Consider the following 15687-nt stretch of genomic DNA (forward strand, 5'->3'; position numbering starts at 1 on the left):
TCTCGTAACGGAAACATCACGATGATTTCTTCTCGGGTGGATTTATTTTGGGGCTTAACATTAAGGTTTTTGAATTAATATTCAATATTTTGCATTGACAAAAAGCACTTATTAACTTCGAATGCCATCAAATTGCACATTTATATACATGATATGTAGACTTCATTCGATATTTATATCGGTTCACAGACGAATAACTATTATTTAGCTTGAGAGGCAAGGGATCGAGGTATAACGTTACGGTAACATGAAGATTACGATGATCTCGATTTATTGCGAATAATTGCGATTAGGATTAAGATCATTCACAGAGAAACTAAAATAGTGAATTTTCAAAGCATTAGGAAATCCAATTTATGAGCATCGCAGTAGGAGAGAATAATATAACACAGGGGAGTGGGGTAGCTCACTTATTTCTCTAGTAATTGGGGAAATGGAGCCATGTGGTAGAAACTTTCGGAGAGGAATAACGTTGAAGATAGAAGCATTTGCGAGAATAAGGGGATCGGTGACAGGTGGCTAAGATAAGATTGGTAAAGACTTGAACATGGACCATAGCGCGCAGTATGAATCCGACACCTGATCTTCGAGGCGAGATAATGATAGAGTAGATTGGAGATATGCGCAGGAAGATAGTAATAAAGGAAATAAGTTTGACGGGGAGGAAGAATAACGAGGAAGATTTCAATATGTTGGGAGATGGGAATTTAGTTACCACGCGAAATTCGAAGATGTCAGAAAAGCGTGGGTTGAAGGAATATTGAAAAGTAATGGGACGTTGATGGCCTTGATAAAAGGAAGAATTTTGGGTAAACGGGCGAGAGGAAGGAAGAAAATTGGCTATCTAGATGACTTTGAAGGCTGTAAAAATATATGAAAAAATGCAAAAGGAAAAAAAAATTTGCGAGAAAAAGAGTTTAGGCTAGGAGAAAGTGATCTGAAGACGACTTGAATGCGTTTTAATGGTTAACAACAGTCCGATTCTTGCGTCTAGTTGACCTAAAAATGACTAAACTCTCCTAATCGCATAATTTTGCGCTGTCTTGTTGGCAATTTTAACTGTCAAATATTCAAGTTTTAGAAAATGTCGAAAATCCTCTCATTCTAAAAGTTCATCCAGCAGAATTCATTCCCTTAATATGTTTGCAATGCATGTAGCAAATCTTTATTTGCATTTAATATATTCATATTTTCAGTGTTTAGGAAAAGAGGGAAGAACTGGAGATACGAATGAAAGTCGATAGACTTCATGAAATAAGTTTGGTCTGCTGATAATGAACCCTTTTTAGTTTGTCAGTCGGACAAGTTGTTGAAAACTCTGTTGAGTGCATTAGAAAGTCAGTACAATACGTATGGGATGAGAATGAATCTTGGAAAAATAAATTTTGGAAATTTTTCGAGAAAGGGAAAGCTAAGGTAAACGATAAAATAGGAGGTCATAAACTGGGCACGTGGAACACCTCTTACCTCTCTCGAAAGTGCTTTGGACCAAATTGGTCGAAGTAGTAGGGACATGATGAGAAGAATTGCGCCAGTCAAAGAAGTATTCACAAGAAGAGATTCGACGACAGGTACGTTGAGTAAGGATGTTAAGAAAAGGCTTGTCAAAATTTTATATGCAGTGTTGTTTTTGTGCGGAGCGGAGATATGATTGAGGCAAGATAATAGGGGTAGTTAGATGATTTTGAAATGTGGGTGAGGAGAAGGGGAAATGGTTGTAGAGGTAAAAACACGAGGAGGCACAAGACATAGTTGGGGAGGAGAGGGATCGTTGGAGGAAATCCGAAGGAGGTAGGAAAGATGGATGAAGGGAGTTTCGATTAGCAATGGAATGTTGAAGACTGTTATTTAGAAGGGCAAGTTATATGTAGTTAGGCAAACAAGGAAGGGCAAGGAATAGAATAGGGATATTGGGAGGGATGAAGGGCGGAAGGAAGTATACGGAGATGAAGAGGGACTTGTTGTTGAGATGGTTGTTGAGTTGTGTTTCTGTCAGGTGTGGATAAGACATTTGTCGTTGTTCACTCCGTTTCCACCCAAAATCTACCTTTAATTTTGGCCACCAATAATAATGATTCATGTATTTTTATTTCAAAACGGTGAGTGGCAGTGAAGTAAAAGACACATGTACCTTAAGGGTTGAGACATACGTATTTAAAAAGTATTTTATTTTGGAACCAAGACTCCGGCGTGGAACAAAATCCAAAAGCTCTTTTTCTTGCACCTAACACTCTAAATCACCCATTCAAGCAATAGCATGTACATCGAAATTATATATTAAGATATTATTATTATATCTCAGCATATTCTCCTCTCGCCTCGTAACTGATTAAGTCATTCACTAAGAATTTGTCTATTTACGCGTATTTCAATTTTATGAAATCGGTTTTCATATAATTAGGCCTAATATTTGTTCGTCTGCCCTTCCCTATTCTCTCTCTGATTTTTAATATCGATCTGCATTTTGCAATTCTACATACAAGACAATCTATCAGGGAATGGTGGGAAATTGATGTATTATTTGTGAACGATTTTATGCGATGAAAGGATATTCTTAAACCTTGATTCTTTTTATATGTCACTGTGAGGGTATTTCCATTTGTAATCGCAGCGAAGCTTTTATTATATCGTTTTCGATTTACTCGATACATACATACAAAAAGACCCATTTCCTACGATGGTCCCCTATGAGAGTCACTTTGACTTAAGGGGTATCCCCAAAGTGACTCTAATGGAATACCGTCTCGTGAACGCATCTTGGACGAAGGGTAATTGTTTTAATCGCAGACTATTCAATTGATGAAGATGCACTTTATCAAAAGAACACGGCATCCACTTTCAAAGTGACTCACATAACATTTTTAATTTTGTATATTTATTATTTTATGTATCTCTTTATATTTTATATAAATTTTAAATTGAATTATTTTCGGTTTTATTTGAAAATAACCCTATCGGGAGGAATACGTTCGAAATGCTTTGTTTTTCGAGTCTCTTGTCCCTTTGCCTATTCCTGGTGATATATTCAATCGGTTTCATATTATAATTTTTATTTAGATTTATTAATGACGGTTTTACTGTAAAGATATTGTGTGTATCTACGTTATTTCATGAACCGAATGTTGAATTTCCAAAATAATTCTTTCTGCTTTCCATCGTGATGTACAATAACGAATGATATTTTAATTGTCCTTGGCAAATTTGCGTCTCTCAGACTGTTATCGCACTTGCGGATTTTTCAAATCGTTGTATTTTTAGTTCTGCGTAAATGAATTTCAAACTTCTGCACAGGCCGACAGAGATATGCTTAGAGCCCTACAAGGAAAACTTCAAAAATGGTCATTGCTGTCGAATCTGGCTGAGTAATATTTCCGCAGTACACTTTCGCCTTAACCCATTACATTACAATTGGGGGCAATCTTCTTTTCAAAAATAATTCACAAAAACCCGATTCTACTTCTCATCCAGCTATGCATATATCTTGCCGGGAGGAGGGAAATGGATGAAAGGAACGAAGAGAGGAAGTAGGAGTCATAATGTGAACAAAATGAAACTCTGCCGAAAGTGAACCTTTTGCCTGGTCCATCGGAGATGAAAGGGAAAGTCGGGAGTCTTCAGAGGGAAAAAATATATATTCGTAAAAGTTAAATAATATGCTCGTGGTGAATCTTTTCTCGAGGTTTCTCGTGAAGTTAGTACTCATTTGAGTTATAGCAGGTCACAAACGTCGCGCGGTAAGATTAAAAAGAGAGGAAGATGTAGTTGGCAATAGGCAAAAACATGGGAAAGGAATAAATGAAACAGGGAAACGCGAAATACAATTATATTTTGTTGTATTTTATTGTATATATTTTGAGAACACGAGTTTTAAGTTAAATATCCGAGGTGTGTCCAAAAAGTCACGGGAATTCTATCATTTCGCATTATACACGGTAGTCCCCCATGAGTTCTTGCCGCATGGTAAATTGACCGATAGAGTGCTACGAGCAAGTTCAACGCTGTTTGTGTGAAATAATACGAAAAAAATGCCTGTATTTGTGGTAAAACAATCCATGGCTTTCGCACCATCACAATAATGCACCTGCTAACACTGTTCACCGCTTGTACCTGAATGTTTGGCCAAAAAAAGGACTGTACTGATGTTCTAGCCTCCATATTTCCCATATATGGCCTCGTGTGGTTTTTTTCTGTTCCCAAAAAAAAGATAACCTCAAAGAACCGTCGTTTTGTTAGCGTATATGAGATTTTAAAAAACGCATCGCTGAGATAGCTAAAAGCCGAACTAAAGAACGGGTTCTAGAAGTGTATTGAGGATTGAAAAAAGTGGCATTAGTATCTAATAAGGGCTACTTCGAAATGGATAACATTGATATAGACGAATAGATAAAATGCTTACCAAATAATTCAAATTTCCGTTATTTATGGAACACATCTCGTACACCGTGACTATCTAATTTTATCCAAACTCAGGACTCGATTAATGCGTACACTAAATAGCTGAAACTTTATGCTTCTGTGAACGCGGAAACTAGAAGGAAAGGGTGAATAAACGAATGAGAACAAATGAAAATTATGAAGTAGAATTTATATACCTAGCTTGCGCTGATTATTGATTCTCTTTTCCATAGCATTGCAATCATAAATGACTCACTGTTTTAAAATAGTGGCAGTGAATGAACTCGACCGAAATTTTTAATTCCTCTCTTTGAAAAAATCATCTGTAATATGAATGAATTGAAATCAACATTTTGAGGATCTCTATTTTTTTCGTCAAATTCAGCATACGGAATCCCCTTTTCATGAATTGAATGTTGTAATTGTTTCCAATTCCAATTAGATATAATTTTAATTTTATAAATACATTGTTGGTTTTTTTCATTCCCCTTCGGATGAAATCAACGTTTTTATCGATCAAAAAAGAGACGTGACAAATGATTCCAATTTGAGTTCAATTATTTCATAAATAACTAAATGCAAAACTTCCATCAAAAGCGTGAACTTCGATGGAAATGTTTTGAGTAAGGTAATAAATAAAAATGTTCAAAAATATACGCTCATGGTACAACAAAATAAATGAACTTTTAGTTTTAACATCATTTTGCAACCCTTCCAACGTTATTTTTTGGTCACGATGATAGTGTTTCGGAAAATTTTCTGTCCAGGTACCAAATGATTCAATGCTAAACAGTAATCATTCGACCAAATAAGGCCCCATATTTTTCTTGTAAGATTTTTTCCTTATTAATTGTTTTTCGGTTGCTTCTGGCAAAATAAGATCCAGAGAAAAGCTTTACTTTTCGATTTGAGATATTAATTTTGGATCCATTCAGTTGATGGCTCGTTCCATACAAAGAACTTCCCCTTGGGCTAGAACTCCCTAAAGCCCTACTCCATGTGCTCGTAGTAAAAGAGCATGCGTGTTTCGATGACCCCTAATGAACTACTAGAGGAAAATATGATTGTTTCTCCTGGTAGGGTCGCTTATGGGAGATAGATCGAAGAGCAAGAATAAAATCAGCCCACGAAACATCGTTCATCAGTCATACGTTTAATTTAAGTGGGGCGATCACTTAAAGGAATGGGATATCTTTGAAACTGTAATACGTTAGGCAACGGGAAGCAACGGAGAAAACATGGGGCGAAAATTTTGACATTGCGCGTAGCTTTGTATGGCTCGGAAACTTGGACGTTAAGGCTAGGCGACAAGCCTAGAATGGAGGCTTTCGATACTTGGGGTTTTGAGAAGAATAGAAAAAAATGAAATGGAAATAAAGGAAAACGGTGAAGGGTTTCCGGGAGTGTGTGTAGTGTAATGGTGAGGGAGAGATTGTGACTTTGCACTGGTTAGGTTGCACTTGGAATACGCGACAAGTATTTGGGACCTACTGGAAAATTGTTCATTAAGAAGGTAGAGAAAGTTCAAAGAAGGGCTTGCTTCGTGAAGAAATGCTTATCATATGAATGGAAATTGCTTTTAATAGAGGAACTAGGATGGAAAGCGCTCCAAGCACGAAGAGTGGAGGTGTGACTAAACCTTTAAGAAACGTGCTGAACATTACATTCAACTTACAACACCTAATAAATCAATAAGATCGCTAATTATATATCGGCGTATTGGCCATTCTGATTAGATAAGGGGTGAAAGACTATAGTACCAATAGATTCAGGAACTCTTTCTTTCCTCGTACGATTCGCGATCACTGCAAAAACAAAGATCAACAACTAAAAAAGTACGGCCGATGAATCTTACTGAAGGCTGGTGACCAAACACCCTCTGCCACACGCCTCCTGGGAGGCTTGAAAGGAGCGGTGTAGAAGTAGGTGGCATTGCAGGGGAGGAGAGATGATTGTCGGGAAAAATGCAAAGAGGGCAGGATAAGTGGATGCAAAAGATAATGAGAGGCAATGAAATGTTGAATTTTCTGATACAGGGAAGAATGTCCGTTAACTAAGTAGCGAGGGGATGTTTATGAATATAGCACCATGCCCCATACATAGGGTTATAATTACGATTATTTTAAATGCGCTCCGATTTCCACTCGGTCCTTTAACTAAAACTCCACCTGCCTATTTTCTCGATGTTGGCTAGCCTCTAAGAGACAATAATCCATCAACTAATTTACATTCAAGGACATACGTGTACATAACTTTGGAGGTAGTAGTCTAGGGTTAGATAGGTTGATAGAGGTCTTTATTAGGGCGAAATTGAGATCAAATGGCTTCTTCTTCAATTTAAGAGCGTTGGGCCACAGGGGAAGGAACTGGCCCCTGTACCCTGATGTGTGAATTTCATACCTCGCTATCCTTAGTATTGGGTCAGTCGTCCGGTGAGTATTGGGTCAAACCTAAGTGAAGTAATTGTTATTTACAAACAGCGCTTTCAGGTTTACGTTTGCTGATTGCGCTGTCGCCAAGGAGATGTTTGAAATAAGTTTGTACCTTTCCTTGTGTATCATTGACTTGTTTTCATAAATAATAATAATACATGATAGGTCAAAATATCTCATTTAAAATTCTTCAACGTGGAATAATATTTAAAAAGTGAATATTCTAATTGGATCCAATTCAATATGACAACATTTCTGGAACAATTGCATTGCATTCACCAACGTTTTATTTTTTCAATTTATTGCTGAGTTAATGCTGGTACAATAAACAAAATTGATTAAGTATTTTCAGTGGATAGTATCTTTTTCTTGTAGCGGAGTGAAGGAATATTCTTAAAACAGTACCTTTATGGATGGAATTTGATGGTATTTCTGCAGATAATCGACTCACGTCGTGAATATAGTGATGGAAGAAGCTCCTTAAAGCAATATGCGTATAATTCGGCGTGCACACTCACCCATTCCAAGCCGGATCGGCTCTGTGTGGCGAAGCCCTTAATCCTCCTTCCTCATCGGCGTATTTCCTTAAGGATAGTTCATCCCCCATCGGGATTGCGTACATGGAGTTGCCCTCCTCCTGGTTGGGGAATAATCCTTACCATGCTCCGCTGAGGCGTACTTTCTTTAATTATGTCGTCACCCGGCTCGCTATGTCGGCGGACTAGCTTTCCTCAGAGTCTGCTCGATACTGCGTCCCAAACTCCTCTCCCCTGTTCGTCACGTGGCCAATTGTTATGAACATTGTTTGCCCGTTGTCATGCTCCCGTTAAATTTGTTTACTAACAAGCAAAATTTGTTTTCCAAATAAAAATATATGTTTTATGCTAAAGTTTGAATCAATCAAACGCCAATATTAAATCCAAATTTACGTACCCCTCCTCTTATTTTATCAATATAATTAGTTTACTCGTCACCATGTTACAGCTTATCTTGTTTATCGATAACCTAAGTTTGTTGATCAACATTTTTAAAATATGTTTCATCTTAAAGTTTTGATCTGTCAAACGCTAATTATTCCCAATTTAAGTTCTATCTCATTATTTGATCTATTTAACTTTCTAATATTTAATCCCTCTCTCTATTTAACTTTAATATATTTAATAGTTTGTTGATAGGATAAATTGAAGTTGCTTGGTTACTGCATGTTGTTTTGATACAAGTTATACGAATAAAAATTCAAGCAATATGGTTTATCAGTAACATTGCAAACATGATTACGTACTTGTTGGTGTTGATAAATCAATTTTTATTTGTTACGTGCATCGCTAATCAGTAATATTTTTTTAATACTCTCAGAGCCGCACGTAACCACGGCCAAACAACTGAATATTCTAGTTGTGCGTTACAACTCTTCTTCAATCGCTTGGATCTAAAAATAACGTCGGTACAGGTGAGACATTTCTCTCACATAATGGTAAATCTTCGAGTTTCATTTCACCTTGGGTTTACTCGCAAATGTGATATGGATGTAACAGTAGTGGGTGATTCGCGTGTTTTCAGTGGGATACGATGATGAATGATACATGAAAGATGACCCTGCTGCAGGTCACCGAAAAGTCACGGAAAATTCCAAAATCCCGTAAACATTGCCATCGGGTGGATGACATAAGTGATATGCGACACTCGTGGTGGTGACATCTATTGGAAGTGCATGGAACCCGACGAAAATGTCCACCGCATCTCGGAAGAGTCGCTCGAAAATCGTCAAGTGATAATCGAGGATACTACAAGTATCTCAAGAAGTTGACGTTCCCGATGGAAAAAGTTGGTAGTACTTACATTTATGTGCATTCTTCAAGAGTTTTAGTCTTAGGTTTTTAGTACCCTGCAAGCCACCGATGGGATGTGTGGCAGGGGGTGATTACACTAACCAGATTAATTTTGACCCGACAAACTTTTCCTTTCTATCTCGGTCGGACAACGTTATTCGGTTTTTTTTATCGTTCGTGAGAAAACTAAATCTATCTGTTCTAGGCTTAAGGGGAAAAATGGTGCATAAAAATCAAGGGAAGCCGCTTCCATACAGAACTAAGGACAACGCGCGCTTCGTGAAAGGTCTGTCTCCCATAAAGAGCCAAATGCTGTGGAAAATAGAATATTTACCAAGCAAATTCGAGTCCTCCACCAACGGGGAGTTCAATAAATGAAATTAATGATGCAGTTTAAGAAGAAATACGCTAATCACGCTTATGTCTAAGAGTGAACTCAGAAGATAATTCCATCTCCCAAATATGCTGTCTAAGAAATCTTTTGAACTCCACTGAAAACCATTCTCAACCCGTTTAGCGGAAATTCAAAAACATGTGTTCCTTCAATGAAATTTCAGTTTGTTGTCTTGATCTATTACCATAGACGGTTCTTCTAATGCATATCTAAAATTGATTTTTGTTTTCTATTTTCAGAGCAGCAACATAAACGTCGAGGATGTCTTCCAAAAGAGGGTAATTAATCAATCCCCGGACATTAGTCATAACGAAAACCTGATATGCATGTTGGTTTTTCATTTTTATCATATAAAAAAAGATAAGAGTGGTTGTGATTTGATGGCGGATTTCGATTCAAATATTTCTCTGTTTAATCTGTTGTTTTGTGTTATTTGTTCGTTTGCGTCGACATTATAAATGGGTGGTTAAAAAATTCGCGTATTTCGAAAACAGCCCTTGTCATGGACGCTGAAAGATGGAAACAATTAAGTAAATGGAGGAAATATTTGTAAAACAAAATTCTCAATTCTATTCTAAATTGGCTCATTAGTACATTTAGTTTTATTGATATTTTCCATCTGCCTTTTTTATAAATTTATAAGTTACTATATTTTGCATAAAATCGCCATAATTACACGAATTTGTTCAGTAACCAGTGGATCTTAACATAATGCAGAGTTAACTTAAGTTTAAGCGTTCAAAGTTTAGAGAATTTTGTCAAAATCGGATGTTTACCGGAGAACTTTCATATCCATTATGTGGTCTTTTTAAAATGTTCACTTTAATGTGAGCAGTTAGTGATATAGTAGATTTAATGTTGCTTAAATAGAATATATTTACAAATAAAAGTTAATTCAACTCGCATCGGAATAGCAACGCCTCCTCGTGGAAGTATACCAGTGGAACATGAACAAACGATTCATACTGGGAGTCATTATTTGCCAAATAAACGTCTAATTTTCATTTTATTTTTTTAGGCTAAATTTTTCGGGCTTGCAAAAACGTTCTCGGTGAATGTCAAGATCCTCTGTTGATGATCAAAATTCACCAATTTCCACCCTTATGCAAAGCACTGCTTATATAGTACTAATATTGAAATTACCAATTCCTACTCCCTTTTAGGCATGTGATTTTGATGTCAAAAACTAAGATGCATACTCACTTTCACTCCTCTTTCCTGCTGCGGAGATAGATCAAGCATTTATGATTAATTGACTACGTGTGAACGCTTGAGAAAAAATAACCTTCTTTTAGCAAATAAGCATTGTGATGGATTCTTTATTCGATAAATATACCAACTGTGCATTAATGTAACTTGAACGACGTTTTCATGATTTCCGCAGGGCGTGCAATTCCAAACGGTGTTCGAGCTCCGAGCCCAGGACCAAGATGGCCTCCTGCACCGACCGAACCAGGAAGAAATTCGCAAGTCCAGCCTCGCACAAATAGCCGAATACGTCGCCGCCACTGGCCAGGCAAGTTATAAAGTTATATTCGATGTTTTCAGGCTCCATTATCACTGAATTAAAAATAACGATGTGTCTTTCCACTCAATTTTATTCGGTACAACTAGTTTCGACGCATAGGCTATCTGAGGTATGAAACGGAGGTACCTGAAGATGACGCCGCTGCGTGCGATCGAAACTAGTTGTACCAAATGAAATTGAGTGGAAAGATACATTCTTATTTTTACTTCAGTAAGTTATCGGCACGCCTTTGTAGTGTTCTGTATGTCCATGTTCTAAAGTATCTTATTTTTTTCTGGCCGAGCACTTATTATTAGAAAGTTAAAACTTAGGATAATTCTCCACAATATTTAGTTGTAGATGCAAACATTTTTACAACGTCGACATCATGGTTCCATGACCGCCAAGAATGCTTTTTTAGATGACAGTCCCTTTTTCTGAAAAGGGACTGTCATCTAAAAGTCAATCGAAAAAAACTGACTGGCCTTCTTTTAACTTCTCGCCCACAAACGCACACTTTTCACAGACATAACACCATCCAAACCGCATGTCTCACTCAATTGACGGAGAATGGCGATAAGGGTGTTAAACCACGTCGGAGAGTGGAAAAAACGAATGATTAGACGCTATTCTTGCACACTAAATGGCATCATTTTGAGTATTGGAAACGATTCTCACTCTGGTGGCATCAATACGAACCATGTTCACTGTACATAGCAGACATCTATCGTTCTGTATTCATGAGTAGTGTCCGCGTATTTCAAGGTTAACAATATCTTTCTTTCTCTTCCCATATCTCCCGAGAAAAAAATTGAATGACCTTAGAAACTCACCTCTTAAATCATGGAAATCATGGGACACTAAATCGATTGGTAAAATTTCTTCGGTTTAATCGATATGTTATCGAAAAGCCTGATTCATAAATTATTTCAACTGGATGTTTTTTCTGTGATTAATGAAAAATTGTTAGCTTAAACTACATCTACTTGAACGTTGGCACAGTCCTTGAAATTAGGGGTAACTGAAACGAATAACAGAGGGTCCCGGGTTCGATTACCGGGCAAGGCACTCTGGGCACCTGCAGCTCCACCCAAGCTAAAGTGATTTTTCGGGTACCAGGTCTTCCTGGGAAACCATAACCGGCACAGGGAAAGGAACTGGCCCCCATACCCTGATGTGTGAATTTTCACACGCCTTATAGGGCTTAGTATATATATATATATATATATATATATATAGTACAATACACAGTAACACACAATATAGAAACACAAAAAAAGAAGAACACTCATACGTTATTTCTTGATATTTCGACGGAAACAATCCGTCTTCATCTGAAGATAATTATTGTGTTCTACTGTGCCGTCCAAATGTGCGAAATCCTGCCATATGGCGAACAAATATTCATTCACTTGGAAATAGATACGAGGAAAAGGAATAGGAAAACATATAAAGGACAAACACAGTAGAGGTGGGGAAGGCGGAATCGAGCAGATCACAAGTGTAAAAATATTTCCTTGATCGGGACTTGAACTCCCCGATCTTTCGACTTGCCGTGCCGATGCTCTAAATGCTCAAGTGGTGACTTGGAAAAATTCAATTGGACATTTTAGGAAAAATCAAATTAAATTTTGTTCAGATTCACGGAGGTCTAATGAGTTTGGGCTATGCCAGGAGGTGAAATGGCTGATACCCATTTAGCTCGTAGCTTTTAATACCTAGAATAAGAAAGAAAATATCAAGATGCACCTTGTAGTCATCCCAACGTCTCCTGCTCGCTAAATCAGTCTCCAAGTCGGTCCCCCGAGTTCTTAAATAGAACAGAGTGACGACGAAGGACGATTTCAACCGACACCCTGGCAACTATGCAACGTGCAGTTATACGAAAGCCAAGAGAAGAAGCCTACGTTTCAGGCGGCATCCTCATTTAAAACTTACTGGGAGAGCGTGTTTTGACAATGTTTTGGCATGGTTTGTTTGGTATGGACATTGACACCATTTGCATACGTTTACAATGTCTACCATATTGATATAGCGATTGAAAATAATAATAATCGATAAAAGATATGGATAATAATACATGCGAGGTGTGTCCGAAAACTATCCGGCCTCTGCTCGTATCTCCGCATTGGTGATAATCTTCGTCATCCGGGCCGTGGCATCCTTCGAAGAGGTCCCCATTTGATTGAACCACACGCTCCCAGCGGTGCTTCCACAACTTAAAGAAGTCATCGAACGCAGATTTTGGAATGACCTTCTAGTCGCGCGTCGCATTACTCAATGTCGTCAAACCGTTTTCCTTTGAGCGCCATATTCAATTTTGGCAAAATCCCAAAGTCGCAGGGAGCTATCTCGGGACTGGAAGGAGGCTTACAATCTTGTATTTCGCCCCTAATTGCTGCACAGAGTTTTATAAATCCGCTGGCGCGTTATCGTGATTAAGAAGCCAGTAACCGCTTGACCAAAGACTCGGTCGTTTTCTTCTCAATGCTTTCACGCAATCTTTTTAGAACTTCAACGTAATATTCTTTGTCGACAGTCTGACCTCTTGGAGCAAATTCGTAGCGCACAACACCCTCACAATAAAAGAAATAAATAGAAAACGAAGGTCGGATACTTTTCGGGCACACCTCGTATATTAAAGTTATTATATACTCGTGTATTTTAGTTAAGAAAAGGTTTAGTGCGCGTTACGTAACCCGAAGCAGCAACGACACCAATGTCGAAGACTACCGATTTCAATTGGCATATGGATACGTATTACGTATACATGTGTGTGTGCGTGTGTGCGTATGTGTGTGTGTATGTATATATATATATATATATATATATATATATATATATATATGTATATATATATATATATATATATATATTATATATGCATATATAAGTTATGTGAAAGTCTCACAGATGGAAATACTATTGTATATGATGTTAGCACTAGCGGACAAAGACAAAAGCACAGAAACACACAGAAAAGAAAAGAAACTCACTAGTTTTCGAATTTTTGGTGGTCCGAGCCACCTTTCTCAAGGAAGAGAAGGAAGAAGTTCCTTCCTTTTCCTATTCCTAGACTAAAGTCCTACGTAATTATGTACAGCGCCATTTTAAGGAATGTTGAAGAGTAGTGATCTATTAGAGCGTCTGTTTGTCAGGCGGAGATGGAGCTCACCTCGCAAATATCACTTTACGCTGTGCGAACAAACCAATTTACATCTACACTGCACCCGCAGGCCGCAGCAAGGGCGTGTGGTGGTGAGTGCTTGAGCACCAGCGATACATGCACAAATATTAGTTCACTGCTGCATCTGAATATGATACAAGAACGTCCGTGCACATACACACATGCCTACCCACTTAAATTATGCAATAATTGCTCTGTGTTAGTAAAACATGAAATTTTAATGTTTAAGTTAATATATTCGAGCATTTGGGCTCGCCTTTACTGTGGTTGTGTATCATGAGATGTAAGAGCGAGTGCTTCAATCTGTCTATGATAGTCTATTCGCATCTCTCTCTTATTTTATCTCGGTGGTCAAATCTAACAGTATAATTGGTGCCATTATACTTCCCTCGCTCTCGCAAGAAATTTCAAATGCTCTGTACCTTTCTAAGATTCTTTTAGGTCTGTCTTATTCTCTTAGGGAGTCAAGGGGTTTCTAACCTAATTCCTTCAACATGTCCGTCACTCCTACCCACTTATCATAACAAATTTTAACAGAAGTTGTCGATATACTCTCAATCTTTTCCGATACGTCAATTAAAGATTTCTTCGGTGGATGCCAAAAACTTGCCTTTTGTTCTAAACGTGGCCTAACTAAAGCAAAGTTCGAGTAACTCCTCTCTCATACGTTTAAATGGCATTTTTCTCATCATCTAATGCATCATCCAAGAATCTAATGAAACCTAGCTTCTTTCAGGCGGAATATTCTTCTGGTATACATGTATGTGTATCAGAAGAATTGTGTCGCGGTAGTCCAGGTTGTACTGTAGTCCAGGTTGTACTGTACGTAGTTGAACTACTGGAGGGTCCCGGGTTCGATTCCCGGGCAAGTCTCTGAGATCTTCCTGTGAAACCATAACCGGCACAGGGAAAGGAACTACCCCCCTATCCTGATGTGTGAATTTCACACGCCGTCGGGCTTAGTGCAGGGTGAACTCTACTAACACCTACCGAACCGAACTTCGGGTTGTTATGTTTTTATACACGTATGTTCCCAATGAAAGGCTTACTGTCATAATAATACCCAAGTTATGATTATGTCGATCTTATCTTTTTCATAAGTTATGTCTTGTTCTTATTTCCTTTCATTACGAAACTTCAGTTCTGTAGATTTTATGATAATAAATTCTAACCTTTGTATTTACACCACGACGATATCTGGTCCAAAAATTAGAGAGTAGCAAAGAAATTGGTGGTCAATAGAAGAAAGGGGGTTAGTACCATATTCCCTGTGACGAACCTTTGGTTTCCAAAGCGGATCTGGTTTCCAATACACAGCTTGGATGCACTGGACGTGGGGGAGGGGGAGTGTCCAAAAACACCGTGAATGGATTAAAAATTATCTCCCTGCTTACCTTTTGTCATCAAAATGTGAGACCTCGCCAATACGCTTGTTAATTAGACTAGGATTTATTCGCATGTTTTTTAATTAGTGGATTCGTATACTCACCGCAATAATAAACGAATAAAAATGATTTTCAAAATATTTTTCCACGATCCTTTAACTAAAAAAACAAGAGGTTTATAAAAATCAATTTCGACATGCGTGCGCGGGGGGGATTATTTGATTGAATTTTGAAAAACCTCGAGGTCATTTAATTTCATTTTATATTTTTCACAATCGTATTTATCCAATCTCATATCCGCAATATTATCATCAGAATTATGTACAATTGGTCCAGTTATCGAAATACATTTTTTTGTATTTAAATTTTAAGAAAGGACTATACTCTCCCTTATCATTTTAACCGCAATTGAACTACATGCATAATTAGAGTAATTTTTATCTTTGAAAATGATAGTATTATGAAATTTAAACAATAAAAAAACTCATTTTCATGACGTGGATTTTGACGTGATGACGTCGTTAACGTGTGAAGATGACGTGATTTTTTTTCTCTGAT

General features: G+C 37.6%; 1 protein-coding gene across 1 annotated transcript in view; it reads left to right on the forward strand.

Moving 5' to 3' along the window:
- Nucleotides 1-15687, forward strand: part of LOC139688197 (cGMP-specific 3',5'-cyclic phosphodiesterase-like) — a 209266-nt gene that overhangs the window by 173849 nt on the left and 19730 nt on the right. The window contains exons 7-8 of the mRNA XM_071585625.1: nt 9290-9328; nt 10435-10566. Coding sequence (XP_071441726.1) covers nt 9290-9328; nt 10435-10566 — 171 coding nt within the window. The remainder of the gene's footprint in view (nt 1-9289; nt 9329-10434; nt 10567-15687) is intronic.

The sequence above is a fragment of the Hetaerina americana genome, unplaced genomic scaffold, assembly GCF_022747635.1.
Source record: "Hetaerina americana unplaced genomic scaffold, ioHetAmer1.1.p SCAF_2, whole genome shotgun sequence".
Classification (NCBI taxonomy): Eukaryota; Metazoa; Arthropoda; class Insecta; order Odonata; family Calopterygidae; genus Hetaerina; species Hetaerina americana.